The 21,946-nt window shown below is 40.3% G+C and overlaps 3 protein-coding genes across 4 annotated transcripts; 1 reads left to right on the top strand and 2 right to left on the bottom strand.

The window, feature by feature from the left end:
- Window positions 1-78: 78 nt before the first annotated feature.
- Window positions 79-13,903, bottom strand: phtf1 (putative homeodomain transcription factor 1). Of its 2 annotated transcripts, XM_008279253.1 has the most exons (17): window positions 13,636-13,903; window positions 13,324-13,440; window positions 12,111-12,167; window positions 11,946-12,015; window positions 11,260-11,418; window positions 10,635-10,815; window positions 9,545-9,665; window positions 7,146-7,358; window positions 6,658-6,900; window positions 6,277-6,405; window positions 5,583-5,852; window positions 4,795-4,926; window positions 4,579-4,665; window positions 4,150-4,305; window positions 3,886-3,981; window positions 2,123-2,248; window positions 79-830 (listed from the first exon to the last, which is right to left on the bottom strand). In XM_008279253.1, the coding sequence occupies exons 2-17, from the start codon at window positions 13,357-13,359 to the stop codon at window positions 810-812; spliced, it is 2,097 nt and encodes a 698-aa protein (XP_008277475.1). In that variant the 5' UTR covers window positions 13,360-13,440; window positions 13,636-13,903; the 3' UTR covers window positions 79-809. The 2 variants fall into 2 exon arrangements, with proteins under 2 accessions (XP_008277475.1, XP_008277467.1); XM_008279245.1 differs by lacking the exon at window positions 13,324-13,440.
- A 1,080-nt stretch (window positions 13,904-14,983) lies between these two features.
- Window positions 14,984-16,068, bottom strand: ora1 (olfactory receptor class A related 1). Its single transcript, XM_008279309.1, has one exon. The coding sequence runs from the start codon at window positions 16,066-16,068 to the stop codon at window positions 15,130-15,132; it is 939 nt and encodes a 312-aa protein (XP_008277531.1). The 3' UTR covers window positions 14,984-15,129.
- A 4,246-nt stretch (window positions 16,069-20,314) lies between these two features.
- On the top strand, window positions 20,315-21,292 carry ora2 (olfactory receptor class A related 2). The gene has a single exon (XM_008280307.1). The coding sequence runs from the start codon at window positions 20,315-20,317 to the stop codon at window positions 21,290-21,292; it is 978 nt and encodes a 325-aa protein (XP_008278529.1).
- The last annotated feature ends 654 nt before the right edge of the window (window positions 21,293-21,946 follow it).

The raw sequence follows: 21,946 nt of genomic DNA on the forward strand, positions 1-21,946 counted from the left end.
TTTAACATTCATGCCAACATCCGTGGATGAAAAAACATTTTTATTCACCTCTATCTGCATAACCAGCTTTTCTTCTTATTTTCTTTTTTCTTTTATTTTTTTTTTGCATAGTTATACATTTCAACAATGGTCCTCAATACAAAAGGCAGACAGTGGTCAAAGAGTCATGTTTTACAGGTACCATAACAAGTAAGCGCTCAAACATAACCCCAAATAAATAAAGCACAAACAATCACAATGTTCCTCCTTAAATAGTATAAAAAGGCTTAAATGAGTTGAGTCCTATACAAAGTAATTTAATACACCTTCTGCCCACTCCAACTTTGATTTACTGGCTTTACACTGCTTGATTTGTACTATACTGATGAGAAACTAAGACCGAGCTCACTATATACATCATCTCCATGTAACTCATTTACACTTGGTGCTCACACATCTGTACGAGACATCACTGGAAATGTGGATGCCGCAGAAGCCTGAAATTATGTCAGACCTCATCTTGCTGCTATATTTAACCACTTACAGAGGAACATTCAAGGGTCAGAGAGGTGAGGCACTGGAGTTAGTGGCATGGCGGATGGAAAATGTGCGATGCCAGGTCAGCTGAGCAGCCAGTAATGCCGCGTGAGCGATTGTCGGAGCATCTCAGGACTGCAAACGACTGATGAAACTCAGATAGAAGCTTCGTTTGGAAGGCGTTATACTGTCAGTAGGTTTGTGCACTTTTAATAGAAGAGAGAGGCTGTCTGCAGCAGACAGGGTTCCTGGTCTCCAGTGTCTGGACTGTTAGTAGTTTGATGTTTTCACAGTTAAGGCTTGATTTTCCACAGCTGGAAATTAAGCAAAGGACAGGAAACTTTCATTTATACATATTCATAGGTAACAGTAACAGATAAGAGTGTTGCTTCTGTCATAAAACAAACAGTTCAACAGTTTTGGAAAGTTATTATTTATTAGTAAACCATACTTATTTAGACATGTTTTAAATTATAACCAGTAATTACATTTGCATTTTCCAATGTTCAGATGCACACATGCACACAGCTTGAAAGATAACTGATTAACATAATGTGTCTCTTTGGTTTATCCATCCATTCGTTATCGATACACCGCTTAATCCTCACTAGGGTCGCGGGGGGCTGGAGTCTATCCCAGCTGACTCAGGGTGAAGGCAGGGGACACCCTGGACAGGTCGCCAGTCTATCACAGGGCTACACTTAGAGACAGACAACCAAGCACACTCACATTCACACCTACGGACAATTTAGAATCACTAATTAACCTCAACAGGTTTTTGGACTGTTGGGGGAAGCTGGAGAACCTGTAGAGAACCCACGCTACACAGGGAGAACATGCAAACTCCACACAGAAATATCCCGGTGTCCTCACTAGGACGCAAACCAGCGACTTCTTGCTGCGAGGCAACAGTGCTAACCACTGATCCACCTTGCAGCCCCTGACTGCAATAATTTTTGCATTATCTTTAGAGTTTTTTAAGACACTCTTAGATTAAAAGATTTATACCACACTCATGTCTAACTCTCTGCAAGAAAGTGGCTAAATGCATTTTCTAAGTATTTACTGCCTCTTTGAGGGATTGTCACTGTCCAGTACCTGGTAACAGCTTCAAAACATCTTCGACTTCATTTTCTCCACTCATAAATCACATCTGGAATTTTTTCTTAAGTTTGAATATGCATGTTTCCAGCTTGTTGGCCAGATGGCCTCAACCAGAGAAAGAACTTTTCTAAGACAACCTGTAAGCTGCTAACAACTCCATCAACTACAGGGTAATGTGCTGCTATAATTCACATTTAAGTGCCACTCCAGTGATTTATGTGAGTTAGGAAGTTAATTCACAATAGAGAGAAATTCTTAAAAAAGGACCCAAGTTCGAGAAGTTGAGGCCGACATGAGTTTTTAAAGCATCAAAAATCATTGGAAGATAGCATCAAGTACCCATGATGCAGCTTGATATTTTGTTAAACCCACTGAGAGAAAAATACTCGTGCTTGTTGTCTCCCATCTGTGGCGTGTCCATCTATTGTGTTCTGTCTGTCTGTAACATCTCCACGGAAATCAAATTTGAACATTTTTCATTATTTATTATGACTGTACTCACTCTGATGTTGAAGCCAAGCACGTCACTGACCACAGCAGACACGGCAGACAGGATGACAACTCTGGTGATGTTATAGATCAGAGGGTTCACCGTCAGGCCGAGGAGTCTGAACGGCGTATCCAGCTCCTAAAGGACATAAAAGGGGGATTCAGTGCATTTTACGACATGCGTAAACATATCCTGACAAAGTGTCAAAACCAAAATTTATTATAGATGAAAGGCCAGTGGTAAAAGAAGCTCCACTGGGGCTTCATGAGGAATATAACAGTGACATATTACACTAAAATCAAACTCATCAGATACTTCTCTGTACAAAGTTATTATTAGGGGTGTCTTGAGGAGATGAGAACTGAAGGTGATTAAACTGATAAACATTGGGCCAGGAGAGATGACAGGAAATGAGGAAACAAAGGTCCCAGAGTCTCAAACGGGGAACTTTGTGGTTGCTATTGTAACTTTCAAATCATGGGGGCGCCGTTACTTCATTTTAAATGTGCTATTCTCTACATGGCCAGGATAAGGCTGTGTGTCAATATAGCATCTTTCTCTGGCAGAAAAGCGCCATCAGGGTGGGGAATACTTCATCAAAAAAAGTGCTGGGATGAATGACATGGGTTTTGTTTCCACAACACAAATATCTCAACAATATCTCACCGCTCTAACTGCCGTTGTATGGTAGACAAACGTCGCCCCTAGTTGTGATTTCTGTCTGACACATCATACAGCTTGGGAGAGACAGACACAGACAGAACAAGCTTCTCCTAGATTTTCTTGGTTACTAGAGCGAAGAGTCCTGTATGACTGGTCACCTGAAAGGAGCTATAGTGGCGACACCGGCACCTTTTTGAAAACTATACGAGCTCTAACTGGTTGAACAGAAAGCTCTGAAAAAAGACACCAGATTGCAGTACTTTTCCTCTGGACATACATAGAGGTACAGGCACCTCGTTTGCAATGTAACCAAGTAAGAAAATAAAATATGTCAGCATATAAACAAGAAACGTGGACAATAAAAATATTAAAAAGCGCGCTAGTGAAATAATCATATTGAGTAATAACATATTAACTACAACTTTTAGTTGTTTTTTTTTTAGCCATCTTGCCTTTACTAGATAGGTAAGTTGAAAGAGAGACAGGAAAGCGGGGGAGAAGAATGGGGCAAGGGGTTGCGACAAAGGGCCATGAGCAGGATTCGAGCCCATGCCCGCTGCATCGAGACTACAGCCCCTGTACATGGGTCGCCAGCTCAACCATGTGAGCTAAAGTGGCCAATTTTCAGCTTTTAAAAAAAAACAATTTACTAGAAATAAGAACAGCTGCAAGTAAATTATGTTGAAATTAAAAACCTGCAATGTTCTAAGGGTAAAAATAAGTCCAGCTTGTGATTTTTCTGCAGGTTATTCCAGGTGCACAGTGAGTAATATGTTCTCTCCTCACCAGGAACAGTTTAAAACATTATGTGGACACTCATCTGAGCCGTCACTCACTGTTGGGCAATGTTTGGAGCTCTGTATGTTTTTAATTTTGTTTTTGTTTTCTTAAAATGACAACTCCAGTCTGAACTGTCCGGTTTAAGCAAATCTTTCTGATAGTTCTGTAGCTAAAGCACAGTTGTTGTATAGAGCAAAGGAAAAATATAACTTTGAGAGTCTGCCACAGTTAATACATATATAACTCACAAGTATAATTGAAAACACTGAGACGTTTTCATATTCAGCTGGAAATCCAGGATGTAAAACATACCAGTCAAAATTCATGCTTACCTTCATCAGTTTTGTTGCTAGTTTCAAAACGTTGTTCACAATACTGAGTTCTTCTTTCTTATTAGGCTTTTTCTCCATCTTCAGATACAAATTGATCTGCAACCAAAAACAGTTTTCATACACTGTACAGTGAAGGCCTAATGGTTTATTTAAACCTGCCTTAAATGATAGTAACAACGAGTCAGCTGAAGGTGATGCTCATAGGGTGAAACCCACTGAGAAATCATTTACATCCCCATGTGTTTTGCAGACAGGAGGCCTTACCTGCTCAGTGAGCAGCACCGAGGAGTTGCTGTATTTGCAGTTGGTCTCTGAGCCCAGCGTTGCCAGCCGTAACAGAAAAAGCATGAGGGAGGAGCACCACACCATGAGCTCCCAGTTTGTCATAGACTCTAGGAATGTCTTGTGGCTGTGCAGAAGCTGAAGTAGAGCAGAAGCGACAGTGTCAATATTAGCAGTCTCCCGCACTTTGTTATTGTCAAAGTAAGGTTTTCCTAGCATCTAACAGATCATATAAAGTGCTATCCATCTGAGCTTTATAGCTTATCTTTCAACAGGTAATATGATTACATGCTGACATGCTTTGTAGCTGTCTACTTGTTTGTTTCCATGCCAGACTCAAATTATTTGCACAATTGAATCAAATCAGTGATCTCTAAACAAAGCAGATCGACTGCAGCACATGTGACTGACCTGGGCACAAATGCTGAATGAAATGGAAAGTGCTAACAGGAAGACAGTAGAGACGATGACGTCAACGGAGCGCTGCGGCCCTCGTCTCTGCAATAAAACAAGCGAGTCATGACACACCATTACAAACAGAGATAAGTGTATGAGAACCCTCTAGTGGTGAAGCAATATACAGTAATATAATAGAACAAGGGCGTATTAAAGCAGGAGAATACTAACCCTGAGAAAAGAGCGCAGTGAAAGCCACATCTTTATGTTTTGCACTTTTTTCAGCCTGAAATGAGGGATCTCAGATTTCTTGGCCTTGCGAGCTGAAGTGAGGTGGCTGAAGTACTTGGCAAATAAGAGCCTCTGTTGTGGAAAGATGGATACACACTGTAAGTAATGACAAGTACTTCAGCAGTACTGAAGATGACGGTCAAGTGAGTAATGCTTAGTATGCAGACATCACAACTGCACACTGCCAGAAGGCTGTACGAGCCATGGGTGAATGGATGAATGACTGTCAGAGAATTACAGATGATTTTAATTAATTTATTTGAAACACACAATAATTATTATAAATAAACAATCATTAGTAAAAGCTGTTTAGACACACAGCTATGTAATGAGAGGTGAATTCTTTTACCTCTATTGTAAGCATCCTATACATATTTCCTTACTGCTTCTAATATAGAATAACTATTAAAAGGACAGAAAGACAACACTTCAAACAAACTTGGTATGCAGCTAATGATTATTTCAAATGTAAATTAATGTACCAATTATTGTTTATTTCTGTAAAATGTATTGTTTTGTCTGACCAATTTTCCAAAACTAAAACCTAAATCTCAAAGGTATTCAGTTTACAAAAGACGTGAAACAGAAAAAAAGCAGCACATCCTCCTATTTGAGAAGCTGGGACCAGCAGATACTTTCCATTTTGCTTGACAAACATTAGATATATTTGAAAATAGTTGAAGATCAATTGTCTAATCGATTAATTGACTTACTGCGTAAACACCCACCTGTTTGTAGGTCCTCTCGGCCACACACATCATGAAGAAGAACAGTCCTGTGAGGCAGACCCTTTGCACTGTTGTGATGAAGTGAAAGGCGTACGTCTGGGCATCACACGGCCCCACTGCCATCTCTGCCAGCTCTGTGAGTGACAGAGAGCCGAGGCTCGACATGTCCAGCTGCTGAGCCAAGCGGAAGGCAAAGGGGAGCAGCGCCAGGGTGGCAGTCATGAGCCCGCCGAGCACAAGGTAACCCATACCTTGCTCCACTAACTTCACCTGGGAACACGGAACACCAGAAGCAAAAGCATCAAGATGGGAGACATCTACTGTGCTGCCACACCTGTATAACGATGAGAGCAACAGTTTGTCTTAGACCTTCTCAACAACATCTTTGTATTCAATTAACACAGACTGCGAATGCTCTTGTCTGTGAGCGATTATTTGTGTCTGACAGCTACATTGTCAACAAAGTGAGAATAACACATTTTGGCATCGTAATCATGCAAACTTTGACTTGTAATGTTTGTCTGTCACTTTATTTAACCGCTGTGACATTTTCTACAGCATTGCACTACTACAAATGTAACTGTGTATAAACACTTCCCTTTTCAATGTGTACTGCACTAGACAAGCTGTTCAGTGTTTACAATTTGTTTTTTACCCAGATAACGTACACCAATATAAAAACTAAAATGTGTACCCGCGTTAGGATGATGCCGCTGATCTCCAACACTGACATGTCTGCTTTCTTACACTCCCCCTGCTCCCATATTATGGCACTGACACGGTCCTTGGATGGGTGACATGCCTGCAGCCAAGACAGCTGGTTCTAAAATGAAGCACAACAGATAAACATCCTGTTTACAATGCGTGCAAATGTGGTGTGTAATTCTGCAATGAGCTTTTATAGAAAAAGGTTATGGAAATGTCACAGTGTACATGAAGTAATACATGGGTTTTCTGACTCACAGACATGCTGATCATTTTATAGATGAAGCACTACAACATTTGACATGAATGAGATGCGCAAACAAATTAACTAAGGACAAAACCAGTGGAAGAACATTTTTGTGTATCTTACTCCGGTGATCCCTTGTTGTAGGCTTTCGTCGTCACTGCTCAGAGTGGTGGTTTGTGGGAGGCCCATACCAGCGTACCTCCCGTTCCCCTCGCTGTCACTGCTGCCAGTGGAGCCAGAGTCAGAACCCTGGAGAAGCTCCTCCCACATCGTGTCGTCGGTGTCGGAGGCAGGACGAGACCCCACACTGGGCCGGAGACGCTCCAGCTCACGTGGCTTCACCTTGACGGAAGCTCCACTCCCTTCCTGCCCTCAAATCAAACAGTATATAGTGTTTTATGTAACACACTAAACTAACAATGTTTCTCCATACAGGAAACAGACAACTTATACAGCTACATATCAACCAGCTTTTTTATTAAAACATTCACATTTAAAATGTGTCATGCACCAACTTTGGAATTGTCTGAACTTAAACTTTCTTCTATACAACAATCAGATGCTTGTTGTAGATTAAAAAAACGTCTTGCACCTCTACCGGTAAGGTTTACCTGAGGTCTCAGTGTAGATTTGGGGCTACTCTTTAGATGTCTCTTCCGAACAGAAGACACTGGTGGTGCAGCTGTCAGCAAAACTGTATCAGGGTGTCTGTCGTGATGGGGTGGTGGTCGAATCACTTCTAGTGGTTGAACTCCTTCCTCTTCCTCACTGGAGAGCTCATCGGATGCCCCAAATCCTGATTTTCTTTTGTTCTGGGAGACAATCTGGAGACACATGCACAAAAACAACATTAATGAAAGTGAGACTTTGAATGCTCTAGCTCAGGGGTCCTAAACTCAACTTACATGAGGGCCGCTAGAGGTAGTGTCAGGGTGAGGCTGGGCCGCATCAAGAATTCCACCAAAAAACGTACAACTGCGGATGCTGCCATAGTAAGCCGGCATCAGCAATGGCATCACACAGCTGACGGAATATCTCCTGACCGTGGTCTGGCTATGCATTGGAATTATTGTGAGCAACTCCTCCAGCACTTCAAAATTGTCATCAACACCACGGACATATATTGCGAGCCGCGCAGTGTCAGTGACATCTGTGCTCTCATCAAGAGAGACTGAGAATGAATGGAAATGTTTAGCTTTTTCACGCAGTTGATCATAGATATTATCTGACATGTCTGAAATGCACTCTGCCCCTGTGTTGGCTGAAATGTTGATGTTGCCGAACTGACCCTTCTTTTCTGGGCAGACTATACTCGCAGCCTGAAACATGCACTGTTTGATGAACTCGCCGTCTTTAAATGGCTTTCCCGCTTTAGCGATCATCTCACTCAGCACGTAGCTAGCTTTGACAGTCATATCACTCTCTTTGCCTATTTTCTTAAAAAAATCTTGTTGCCTCAGTAGAGATGTTTTAAGTTTGGCGACCTGCTCCTGTCGCTCATTTCCCATGTTTTTAGCATACTCCTCGGCATGTTTAGTTGAGTAATGACATCTGATGTTATATTCCTTGTGCAACTTTATCTGTGCATATTAGACAAGTCGGGATGCCTCTGTGCTCAACAAAAAAATATTCCGTCTCCCACTTCTCCTGAAATTATCTGCACTCATCGCCAATCTTTCTCTTCACGGCAGGTTTTGAAAACGACATGACTGGAGCTGGGTAACAGGGTCAATTTTTCCTCCACTCGGTGATAATCCTGAAGCACGTTACTTTTCTAATTCGTATTGCTGTCGTCACATGCCCAAGCTACGGTAGCCCACAGGTGTTAAAAAACATAAACGTCCAGATGCATATCAGAAAAAACGCGCGGGCCGCACTAACACCAATCTTTGATTTTGTGCAGGGGGCCACAAAATATTGTTTCGCGGCCCGCGAGTTTGAGACCCCTGCTCTAGCTTAACCCTCTGAGCCCGAAGAAAAGGGACAAAACTATACCATTTAGCCATAAACTGCACAAACAGAAAGAATCATCGAACTTTCAACTTTCCAATTGTCCTCAAACTAATCATGAGTGGCACAACATTGGGACAGAAAATGTAACCAAATCAAAGTGTAAAATGATTACATTTCAATAAAATTACACTACTTTAAAAATAACCCCCAAAAAACTGTTTGCACCAGATTATGTAAAAACTCAACAAAGAACATGTAGTTATTAGTGATTCAGCTGTGACCACCAGGTGAACTGGGCAACAGTGCAAGCTGTTAGGAAAACATCTTTATGTAGAGTCATCATTTTTTCCCCCAATATTTATTTATTTATTATTATAAATAAAAAAAAACATGATTTATTGTATTAGAACTGTTTTACTGCATAAATGACTTTTGTGATTTCTCTGTACTTCTAGCCATTCAAATGTTGATGATGTTGTTAATGAAACCTTTGCAAAAGTGAGCGAAAATGTAAACATTATTCGATACATAAAGCTAATTTATTATAAATGTATGCAAATACACTAGGACAAAGAGCTAGACTGAGTTACACTTGTGAGCATTAACAAATACACAAAATAGAAGCTACAATTAAAACTGCATATGACAGTAACTAACTAAAAAGACCACCTGGAAGTCTAACTCCAATGCAACATAACTGGAGTAAATACTATATTAACAAAAGCTTTAATGTTTATTATAGGCTTTAGTCATTGTCAAGGAGGATTAGTGATTATTTATTTATACTTTAATTATGTTGGTTGGGATTATCTGCCAGCATTAAGGCAAATTTTGGTAAAAACAAACCCGTTTCTACAGACACAGCTCATAAAAATACTGGAAGAAAATAAAGATCGCTTCTCCACCTACACATTAACACAGGTCAATTTACAGAATTTTTGTACTCAGAAAACTGCTTGTACAGCTGAGAATGAGACCTTGACTCCTCCATCCACCACAACTCACTGGCATACGTTTGTTGACTGCAAAGACTGACAACAGAGATGAGTGACAGTACCCTCCTCTCCTCGTTTCTGTATAATCGCTGGCTTTCTTCGAACTGCCAGGGCCCCTGCAGCTCCGTGTCCCCGCTGTCATTCTTTTCTTCTGATTTTTTCAACCCTCTGCCCTTCCTTGGCCTGAAGGAGACAAAATGAAAATATGAGCAAAAGGAAAAGGATTGTAGATTCAGCAGACATTGTCTAAATGCCCCAAATGTCCCCCCAATATACAATGCATATACAGTATATACATATTATATTATACTGAGAAATACAGACCTATTGTCAGTCACTTACAATAAAACTCAACTGGTGCTCTACAGATTTACATGTAACTGTTTAAAGTAAACAATTATTACATATAAATGCACAAAAATGTGTTTCTTTCATTGTCTTCAAAATGAAAATATGCTTATATTTTGTGTGTTTGATAACAACAGGGTTTTTAGCGGAACAGCAGGACCTGTTTCATTGACAGTATCGCCAGAACCACATCATACATGCTGTTTATGATGTAGGATGAATGCATAGCAACCCAGTGAATACACGTCTTACACAAGCAGCCAAATCCTGTCAGTTAAGCTATTTACACTTTATACACTGATTTTAGTTTTGGTCTCTGGTTCAGTCGGCACAGATTGTGTTGAGGAAAGGAAAGCAGAGATATTACTTGACACTTATTTACCATATTAAATATTTCCAGTCACTTCAGACTCCAAACAAACTGGTTTGCAAAGAATTTTGTGTTTTTATGACCAGTGGCAATCAGGTGTTGTCATGCTGTTAGCTGCATTTTAAACAGTTTTTATTATGGTGAGTCTGATATGGGCTCCTTATTTCCAACATAAATCAAGTTAATGTAAATGTTGCAGAGTTTTGGATGCGATAGTACATGCACATATATGCATATATACAGCCACTTTGGAAAACACTGGTCTGAATTGAGTGACAGCCTCTGAGGCTTGACTGCAGGGCATAGGTACGAGTCCATGAGAAGCCTTCGGGTCTATCTGTGTGCTTTATGCGGCTGTTTATGCATGAGCCAAGAGGTGAGAGTGTGTTAGTATAAGCAAATAAGTGTGCAGTGCCTAACAATGAGAAAACCACCTCCTTCTGCGCGCTGGGCTGGTGGTGCTGCTGGCAGCTGGACTGCCTGAGGGCCACCGGCTGGACTCGGTCGACACAATCTGGCAGTGCACGGTGCCCAGCAGCAGCATCAGACACATGGGTCCAAACACCTCGCTGGCACTCGCCCCAGGGACCTCCAAGTACAGCACCACCGCTGCCACTAAGGGGAGCAAAACATTTGGCAACAGCAAACAAAACGGTCTCTTAGGGGAGACATTATAACAGAATTCATGCTTACTAATGAGGTCTCTTCTGTGCTGCTCAGGTGTGACGGGTAACAAGTTTATTGTTGCACATAAATGAATGTAAGCTGTATTAACGCTGTAGGAACGGATTTAAGTTTAAGTCTAATTACAATAAATCATTGGAGCTTTAGTGATGTCTTTGTTAAAATAAGAAAAATGAGCAGAGCTGAAATCTTTTGTGTAAATGAACAATGTTACAACAGAATGGTATGAGTCAGTTTAAAATGTGAAACATGCTACTTGGACCTCGGTTCATGGCGTTTAATTGTTTATAGTAATATATTTACATTTAGTCAGTCTTGTGAGAAAACCTTCAGCCGCAGTATGGACAGAACTAGGATTAGAAATGGTGAGCTAACCTTGCATGAAGTAGAGCATGAGGATACATGAGGAGATGGACTTGGAGGTCACCTGGATCCACCATTGGAAGAAGAACGGAAACAGCAGGACTCTGACCAGACCCTTTCGAGTCAGAGCTGTCCATGGACTCTCTGGTTTGGCTTTGCTGAATGTTGATCCTGACGGAACAAAAGACACAATGTTATTCCACAGCTTCACAGAAACCGTCATGAATACATCTGTGAATGCTGACTCTACTGCACACTATTCATTTATTTAAAACAAATGGGATTTAAGTAAGGCAAACACAGCATACAACAACACATGTTCACATGTTTGAGTCCTGCACATTTGGTGAGTCTAATAGCAGGAGCTGAACACAGAGCTGAGAGTTCACACTGCAAACATCACATCAGATTTAACAGGAAACTCAGATACTACAGTCAGTACAGTGTCAGTAACACAGTCAGTCATTACACACTGTGTAATTACGAACGTGCACCATGTAAGCACCGAAACAAGAATAACCACAAGTTGATTCTTTAGTCTATGTTTTTCTGTACTGCAAAATATTGATGATCAGCAGCGTTCCACTGCAGGAACGTTTCCAGGAATTAACCTTTCAGTTTTGTGAGAAAAAGCAGGAAATTCACCTCAAGCAAGCTAAAAAAAATAAGGTGGATAAGAACTCTTCATTCATACTCACCTCTTACTAAGTCAACATCGATGAGGTCTGCTTTGATGTGACCCGTCTTCTTTGGTTTGCTGTCCAAACCCTAGATGAACGGTAAGAGATACATCAGCTTAGCATGATATCGCAAGATAAATATGCAATTATTTATTTCTTTACAGAGATATGTAAGAGTCTTACATTTAGATCTGCCTTCTCCAGAGATTTCTCCCAGACCTGTTGATCATAGGCCCCGATCTGTGACAAAAACAAACTTCTGCTTATCCTTTTTGTATGAACAAAGCACTATAGTAGACATGGACAAATGTATTTTGTTCATGTCTAAATGTAATATGTCCATTTGTTACATGTACTATACGATCAATCAAGAATTTGCCCAGATAAATGCAGGAAATCTTCTGCAATATTAGCTTGTTTGGACTCCTGTTTATAGTAAATTACTTGAATCAAAGACAGCCTTAAAATAGAACATTTTTAATCTGTTTCTGTGCTGATTGAGGAAACAGAGAGGGAACGCTCTGCCTTTATATACCATTAACATATATGAATATAAAACTAAATGTAGATGTATTTATAAATAAATGTGAACCAACAATATTATCATCTGGAATTCAAAGCCTGTAAACTGAGAGCATCATCTGTATCACAATCAGACATTTCAAAATAAATCCACATCAGCTATTGGAAGTAAAATCTGGGACTTGCTAGTGAAACATTCAACAGAAAAAAAACACGAAAAAACATTTTCTTTAGCGCTCCACTGCTTTTCAAACATGCCAACACATGTCACATCAAATCTTATTGTCATATTATGCAAATCAGATTGACTGCGCCTGAACTCATACAATGAACTGGAAAATTACAGCAATGCCCCTGACAGTAATTTGCAGCAGGCTTAGAAAATATCCCATGAATGTTTCCACAGATGCTAATCTGTTGATGAGGTGTTTTCCAACTTTAATATGTTCATACAAACTTAACACCACAAAGAATTTTAAAAAAGGAAAAAAAGATTGTATATATTATCAAAAAAGTGTATCTGAAGTGTATCAAAGTAATGCAATCATGAGTTATGGTTTCCTATTTGAAATAAATCCAGAGATAATTGATTGAAAGGCTAACTTGACCTTTTCCGTGAACAGAATCCCTCTCAAATAAACAAAGAAAATAAATGATGAATTTGCATTTCATCAAGAGAACTTAGAAAAAAACATGATCCATGCCATTGCTGAAGTCATAACGTTTTAGCCCCAAATACATACAGCAAACACATCTTACACACCCAAAATTTCACACATATACATTTGTATTTTCTGTGCCAGCATTAAAAAATTCACATAAATATTAAGTACAGACAGCAAAGCTGTCTGGTTTTGTTCATGAATGGTCTCACCTTCTCTTGATACCAGGCTATTCTGGCCATTATCATTAGATACTGGAACCAGTGGACTCGGATCAGGTCATTTCATAGGTCAGAGAGGAGGACTGGGCACAAATCCAGATTTGTTCACTAAACAAAAAGGGTTCACGCATGTTGAAGCTGTTTTTCAAAAGCAGAGATAAGATCAACAAAGGAAACATAATGTAAATTTAACTGTAAATGCTCTGTAGATTAGTTATAAATCAAGCACCTGTTAACATTAAACAAAGTCCATTAGCGGAATCTTAACTAATGCCAGCTGCTCATTAAAAATCAATAACTTACCTGATTTAAATAGCACGGTGGCTTTGGCACAGATTGGAAGAAACATTTAGACACCATCACAAATCGATCGTTTAATACTTTGTCATGAATTTCAGGGGCGTCGCAGCGTCTCGTTGTCAAGTGGAGCTAACTGCTAGCTACGCATGCTGCTTGCTTTGCCTCTTTTGTTGCGTTTCGACGCAAATAATAACCTGTAAATTTTAACAAAAGTTCTGTTCTTGCGCTTTAGGCTGTTTACGGATACGTTTATTTGAGCCTCTCTGTACTTTTTTTTTTCCAGCTCATTCTTCCGCTTCCCTTTTCCGGGGTTTGTTGTGTTTGTGAAATGGAGTGATTATGCCCTGAGTGTTGTCTCTAAGGTGAAAGCTGTAGCGTTGAAGGCTGCGTTCAAAACTCTTTCATGAGCGAATTATTTTCAGACAGCAAACCAATAGCATTCTCTGAGACCTTCAATAAAGTTTTTGTGATTTACATGTTAATATACACATTTAACTGATAAAACCTGAGCATCGATAGGGAAATGTTCTGTCTGACAAGCGATACTGAGGACAAAAAATGCTCAAAAGTTATTAATCAAATTTCAGCCAATCAGAGCACAGCGATTTAGCACGCATTTTCGACACAATAATAATGGATAGGGATTCACTTTTTGTATTGATGAGTGATTTCTTTGTCTGTTTATCATTTCATCTGTTAAAAGAAGTATCCAGGATTTTAGAAGTAGTGAGGTCAAGCTGCAAAATCTTCTTTCTCCCTGGTTTTAAATATTAATTTATTTTACAAAATACATATCTGGATGTTATTAGTGCTTCTCAAAGTCTTTCTTACAATGCCAGCAATATAATTCTAAAATAATTTTAATATTAGTTTCTGATCAAATGTCAATCCAATTGAAGGATTTTGACTTGGCTCAAACAATAACTGAGCTAAGCTTAAAACATTTGCCATCTTAAAATTACATCAAATTGTGTAATATAAACTCTTCTCCTGGACATTAAACTGTCTAAATTCCTAGAAACAACTCTGGGGACTTTGTTATCCTTAATACCATGTCTGGCCCTGTTCAAATTGCTTTTGTGTGAGCAACAATCTAAAACCCATACATAATGAGTTTAAAGCAGCAAATGCTCGCAGCTTAGAAGTTGGGACAAGAGAATGTTGAGCGGACATGTTTTCTTGAAAAAAAAAAAAAAAGCTTAAAAAAACATGTAAATTGATACCCAAAGTTTTATGATTGACTAACACAAGCCGACATACAAATGTACATGCAACTATATATTTGCTAATTATCTTTTAATGAAAATATACAGTATAAACAAAAGGGAGCCGTGTAACACGACTGCAAGGCTGTACTCTCTAGTGCTGCTTTCTAAAGGGTTCATTGCTTAGCTAAATAACAGTGATGTGTGCACAAATGCTTAAAACGATAAGGTCTGAGAGAACAACTCTGTTGTCTTGCAGGCGAGTCAGCAAGCTGTCAAGATAGAGACAGAGTCATTTGTCATTTGACTCTTGAGTGTCCACTGATGGTTGGTCTTGCTCGGCTGCACACACAATCTTCGCCTTGACCTTCTTGTTGGAGGAAATGATAAAGTAGGGGCTGAGGGAGGCGTAGCAGGATGAGAAGAACACCCTCATATCCGCCACCACTGGTGACACTTTTGCTACCGTCAGCATGTAGAGCCAGATCACGTTATCAATCCCAAAGAAGACCACGTACAGAACCACCAGGGTCACCACTGTTTTGGCAGCCCTGGTCTCAGCCCCACCCTGAGAGCGACGCATCCCCCTCACCTGGCGGCCGTGGCGGTGCAGGAGCAGCAGGATGTAACCGCTGGAGCCCACCATCAAGGCAACAAATGCAAAATCCCTCCCAGAGACAGCCACCCCATTGATCACATAGGACAGACTGTCTCTGAAGTCCACATGACAGAAGCCCAGATTGAGGGTAAAGGCAGGGACAGTGCCATTACGTGGAGCCATAGAGAAGAAAGGGGCTGCAATGCATATGGCCATGTTGAGGAGCCACAGGCCTGCAAAGGTGGGCAGGACGAGGGAGGGCAGTGCAGGCTTTAGCCTCGACAAACTGGGCCCAGCGGGGGCAATGGTCACTGCCTGAAACACACTGAGCATGCAGGTGATGCAGACTGACAAAGCCCGGCCGATGCGATAGGCGTAGATCACCACCTTACAGCCAGGATCGTTCAGTAGGTTCTTCAGCCCAAACACAGTCATGGTCTGAGGGACGCAACGGGTCAGCAGCAGCATCAGGTTGGCGAAAGCCAGGTGGCACAAGATCATGTCCACAGGAAGGAGCTTGGGTTCGGTGTAAATGATGTGGGCATATGCCAGCAGTACCACAGTGTTTCCAAGGATGCCCAGACCTGTTTGCAAGAGGAAGGAGACTCCTTTGATGGTCACACACAGATCCATGACCCCAGGGCCTGCACCAGTCAGGATTTGTAAATCAGACAGAAAATTAAATCTGTTATGAATAAATTGCAGATAAAATTGATTTTCCATGTTGGCTTTATCAAGTTATATAAAATCACATCATCTTAAGTGTTCTACCTGTGAAAATGATGCTCACCTGAATATGCAGACGCAAAGTAAAATGTGCTGTGAATGAACTGTTTTAATTACAATTTATAGTCCTCCATGTCCCACAAGACCACTGGCCAAGATTACATTGTTCAGCCCACATTTTGGCAAATGAATGCGACAAATTAAATGTGACTCGGATAGTCTCAGAGGGCAAGCACTACAAAGAAAACAGTACTTAAAGAAATAGTAGCCAATACGGATGTTCAAAACAAGCTGTTGTTTGCTGTGACATTCCTCATGTTCATTGTGACAACTGACAGATGCTGGATTAACACACTTCCAATGTGGGCGATGGAGGACAAAAGGATTCAGGAGGCTTTATTGTCATATGCAGCAATAAACAAGTTATCAGTGAAAGTCTGCGTTCGCTGTGCCTCTGCTTAGTGATTAACCTTTTTACAGAATACATTTATTCAAATGCAATCATCACTCACAGATACTCAGACATACTGAGGTAGACAAATATTGATTATACAAGAAACCACCACAGACCGCCTTCCACAGACTCAGTCAAAATGAGTATTTTTTTCTGAATTTATGTTTCCCTGCTCACTGGAATAAAAGAACCGTAAAACACAGAAAGGATTTTATACCAAAAAGGACCTAACATTGCAACTGCAAATTGTAACTTTATTTTTCTAACTCACTTTTCTGAACCATCATATTATATTTAGATAAATATCAGTTTTGTCCCCCATCATTTAAATTGGAAGCATGTTAGGAAGGGGTCTCGTAATAGTCAGCATAAACAGGAGAAATGACTGCAAAAGCAAATCTGTTTAAATGCACATATGGAAATGTGTTTCGTTTAAAGACAGACTTTCTTGTCGTCCTAATACTTTCTCTCAAGGACGACAACAAGGGAGAAGCATATTTGTCGCAGTGAATCCCAGCTCAAGGGATTAGTTTTAGTGTTGGTAAATTAATTATTGTAAAAAGTAAAATAAATAAATAAATAAAAAAGCTGCTTTATGTGATATAAATAATGTGAATTTTTTTATGTCAGTGCTTAAATTGAGTGGTATTTTTCTGCACTTAAACTCCACACGCCACCTCTCAGTTTCTATTGACGGAAAGACCGCACGTCAGTCTTTTGAAATATTATAATGCCATTTCCCCGTGGAGTCAAAAAAATAGAGTTAAACAACCCCTGCGGAGACAAAAGTGTGTGGTTATTGTTGATGTAAAAGAAGCCTGATGATGCCTTGAATGAGCCATCAAGAGGCCTTTACATGCACAGCTGGTGCTTCAGTGTGCGCTCCTTTCCTCCCTCATGTCCTGGGAGCATGTAAAAAGACACAGAGGAGCAAGACAATTAGCCATATAACAATGCATGTCTGTACTAATTGGGGGCGTAGGGACAACCAGCCATTATTCATTTATGTTGAAACTCTCAGCTCTGACATGTGCTACATAAGAAGTTCTTAATGCGTGCCCAGGTTTGCTAACCCTGTAAGTGGCAAATGTTAAAAAAAAAAAAAAAAATCCCTCTAACCTGTTGGTCAGTTGTATATCACTCAAATCTGAAATTCAGATTGTGAAACAGTGTTGTTTGAGAGGCTTATTTTCTCTTGGGAGTGAGCCTCGGAATAAATCACAAGATGTGTTATTTCCCTCAGTGTTTCTAACATGTTTACATGTTCAGAGAGCTAATTAAAATGGCAAGTTCAAGCATGTCTTTCTCAGGGGATTGCAACATGTGCACCATGCCGTGCTACAAGTTTAGAAATCCCAGCTTTTTTCCCCCTCCTGACTCGAGAGTTGATTTCTTTTGTTTATGGCTGATGTAAGGTGTTTTTCCACGTTGCACTAATTCAGTTTTAATTTTACATTATTTAGTGCTGTCCTCTGAGGTGAGGTTTACATGCATATATTGTACAGGCCATGTCAGAAACTATAGAAAATGTCTGATAAAAAGATTATGCATAAAGTAATATAAGCTCATGAAATCGTGTGTATGTTATGGACACTACACTGTGGATGTCACTGCTTGAGATACTTGCCAATTCAAAGCAACTCCGATCATTTGCTCAGTGACTTCCTTCTTGTGCAGAAATGCATCCTCAAAATCATGTCCCTTTCTCAAGTGTTTAAGTTTGTTTCTTCCAACAACTCAAATTAGTTGAGAGAAATGTCACTTTTTAACCTTTCGCTCCTTTAAGTATGCTTGTGAGGGCAACAGCTTTGGAGGGCAAAGAGAGAATATTCATTGCACTTCACACTGTGCTAGTTAATCTGTCCCAGAGCAAAAATGGAGTTTAAGAGGCTTTTGGCTGAGCACACTCTTGCTCTGATATTGATGGCCCTATTTGCATCAGAAGAGAGATGCATAAGTGACCTCCCAAGACTTTAGATTTAATTTGTTAAATTATGTTCACCCGAAACTCAGGGACAACTTAGTTGGTGTCATCATTCAAACATGCAAGCGAAATAACAGATTCATGCACAGTGAGCTTTAAAACTGTTTTTCATTTCTTTGCCTTTTGCATTAGGACCACAGAGGCAGTATTTTTCTTTTTTTCTTTCTTCTTCTTCTTCATTTTTAAAAAAATAAAATATAATTGATATGGACAAGGGAAAAAGCAAAAAATCAATCTGACTGTCTGTCCAAGGAGTTCAGATCTGATGAGGAAAACAATAAACACTGGAGAAATCTCAAGAAGAGCAGCATGTTGGCACGAAATGTCACATATACAAAGTAGGCATGAATAACAATGGGGAAAGAACAACATGGGAAAACGGCAATAATATGCAAATAAAATGCATGTTTACAATATGTATGAACACTGGGGGTCGGAGAACACAATCACTTGGGGAGGTATCAGATCGCAGTAGAATTAGTTAAAGTAAAACAAACAGATGTTTTCCCATAATATATGTGTTACTTTATCCATCTATGTTTTTTGTACCTTCATATCTATGCAGTTCTCTGAGCTAACAAAAGACAAAAGTAGTTAAATTTAAAAAGTTAAATTTAAAGTTGAAGTTTTCTAACATGTAAATATATTGAACAAGTGATACTTCAGCAAGATCAGTACCTGCATTCTGCTTTCATGGTGTTCTGAATATAAATTACATGAGGAAATGTGACCAGTTTCATTAATCGTCACACTGTATCATAAGAGTACTCTCTTAATTTCAATGGAGGACGTGTCTCATTATGTTCTTAGGAGAAATGAGCTTAATATTCATTACAAATTCCCTGCTGTGGGACATGTTGCAGTTAAATCATGCAGCCTACCCACATTGATTTGTCCTTACAACATCCTCACAATTTAGGTTTAATTCCATTTTTAGAACGTTTATTGCTTTAGATGAATTACACAATCATAAATTGGATGCTAAGTCACGCTCTACAAATGAAAAATGTGGGTGATCTATCATGCGGGCTGAGAGGAACGTCCTCTGGCTTTTTACTTTATGTTTCTCCACTGGAGGACACTGTGGTGTTGGTGTCTGACTAAACAGCACAAGGAAGGTCTCTTTAATAGGTAGTGGCTTTTAAAATTGGTTGCAGAAATGAAAAACACAAAAGTAATGTGAAGGGTTTTATAAGGAAATCTATATATATAGGACCATTAAAAAAAACGAAAAAAAAAATGTATTTAGCAGTCTCTATTTAGCGATGCTGCAAAATGATTTCTTTTTTCGACTGTAAACATAAGATTTAACACCACTTTTCTCTTCACTTGTTAGCTCTTTGTACCCTGTAAACACGGCTTTCTTGGTGTTATCCTGTCTAAACCCAGCCAAGTCACAGAAGCAGTCATCTGAATTGATCTCAAGTAATTGGGGCTGAAGGGAGAGAAGTCAATGGACCATGCAAAACAGATCCAACAGTCATTACCTGTTTGCAAGTATAAGAACACAAACAACCTGACTATTTCTGGAGAGAGAAATCACAGTGTGTCAGGCACAAGTTCCCCTTCACATCTCCTTAGCTTTGACTCTTCTCAGGTAGGATTTTTCTGATACTATTTTAAATGCTAGGTACTATTTGACATTTAGGGGTACATAATAAACAATAGCTTAATAATGTAATGTCATTGATTTATTTCCTCTCATCTCTGCAGGAATGCCATCTGAGGAGTTTGTTCGTGGGATGCTGTATCTGTCCCTCACAGTTGTAGGAGTTCCAGGTAACACTGCTGTAATTGTGGCTTTCCTAATCTTGTTCTACCAGGAGCGCCGGCTCCTCGCGGCCGATGCCATCGTTCTGCACCTTGCCTGCGCCAATCTGCTGGTGGTGGCCATACGATGTCTTCTGGAGACCTTGGCCTCCCTCGGCGTGGCCGACATCTTTGGAGATGTGAGCTGTAAAGCTGTGATCTTCATATACAGGACCTCCCGTGCCCTCTCCATCTGGCTCACCTTTCTCCTGAGCACCTACCAGTGTCTGAGCATTGCACCACCTGGGTCACGCTGGGCATCTCTCCGCAGCTTGGTTGCCCACTATTTGGCCTTTGTGTTCCTGTTCCTCTGGGTTCTTAACACCTGCATGACCACGGCGGCCATACTGTTCTCCTTTGGTAGCAAGAATGACTCCAGCCTGTTAAACAATGGCATTAATGTACAATTCTGCTATGTAAACTTTCCTTCAAAGCTGTCTAAACAGGCCAACGGGGCAGCTCAGGTGGGCAGAGATGTGGTGCCCATGGCCCTCATGACGCTAGCCAGTCTGATAATACTGATATTCCTTTACAAGCACAGCCGCCAGGTGAAGGGACTCCGCAGCAGCAGCAGCAGCAGCGGCGGTAGTAGTAGTAGTAGTGGTGGGGCTGAGCGACGAGCTGCCAAAGTCGTGGTGGTGCTTGTGACCTTGTATGTGGTTCTCTATGGGGTAGATAATGGGCTTTGGGTGTACACTCTCACTGTGAGGAAGACCATGAGTTCCTCACTGATCTCTGACCTGCGTATATTCTTCTCCTCATTGTATGCAGCGCTAAGCCCTCTGGTTATCATTGCGTCTAACAGGAAAGTGAATAGCAGGCTCAGATGTGTAGCACATGAAAAGCCTGTAACGGAGAAAGGGACAAGTCCTTCTTCTGTGTAAGGCCTGCTGGGATAGTTGATTGTTCACGGGGCTGCAGGGGAAGCTGAGACTGAATTGTCTAAAGTCCGGGTCATGCTTGGGTCATTCTGTCTTTGCAACATACTGGGTAAATTATCTTTTGCAACAGGCTTTGCACGGGCTCTTTTTTTTTTTTTCTTTCTACCGCTGTTGTGGATTCAGTAGCGGTGAATTTATAATAAGGTGCTCTTTTCTTAAAATGTACTGGACTATGTTGTTTGCGAATTTTCAGATATTCTAATGAATGAGTTATTGGATTTATTGTGTCACCGTCTATAATTAAGGAGGGAACCTGTCATAACAATCCTGTTACTCGGTGCAAGTCTGTACGAATCTCTGCTGATCTGGCACTATGTTGTTTTGTTGGTTTATTCGTTATTTTCCCTCCATCTAAACTGGGTGGATTATGTGCGGGTGAATCAGGGCTCAGTGTAGCTGTCAAATGACTTCCAGCTGCCCATTTAGCTATAATTAAGGCTTTGAATAGAATCTGGGAAATGTCCCATGCTAATGAGGCAGGTTAATTGTCCCACGGAGGATTGGTTCGAAACCTGATGGGAAAACTATATTCTTTAGAGAAAAAAAAGATGATAAAGATGTTCGTTACTCAATTGCAAATTACTTAATACGATGGTG

The sequence above is a fragment of the Stegastes partitus genome, unplaced genomic scaffold, assembly GCF_000690725.1.
Source record: "Stegastes partitus isolate 25-593 unplaced genomic scaffold, Stegastes_partitus-1.0.2 Scaffold5, whole genome shotgun sequence".
NCBI classification, from domain to species: Eukaryota; Metazoa; Chordata; class Actinopteri; family Pomacentridae; genus Stegastes; species Stegastes partitus.

Coding starts and splice junctions, on each gene's coding strand:
- phtf1 (XM_008279245.1), bottom strand. CDS start 13,692: ATGGTGTCTAAATGTTTCTTCCAATCTGTGCCAAAGCCACCGTGCTAT. Junction 10,816..11,259: donor CATGCTCTACTTCATGCAAG/GTTAGCTCACCA, acceptor TGCTCCCCTTAG/TGGCAGCGGTGGTGCTGTAC. Junction 6,406..6,657: donor TACAACAAGGGATCACCGGA/GTAAGATACACA, acceptor GCTTCATTTTAG/AACCAGCTGTCTTGGCTGCA.
- ora1 (XM_008279309.1), bottom strand. CDS start 16,068: ATGGATCTGTGTGTGACCATCAAAGGAGTCTCCTTCCTCTTGCAAACA.
- ora2 (XM_008280307.1), top strand. CDS start 20,315: ATGCCATCTGAGGAGTTTGTTCGTGGGATGCTGTATCTGTCCCTCACA.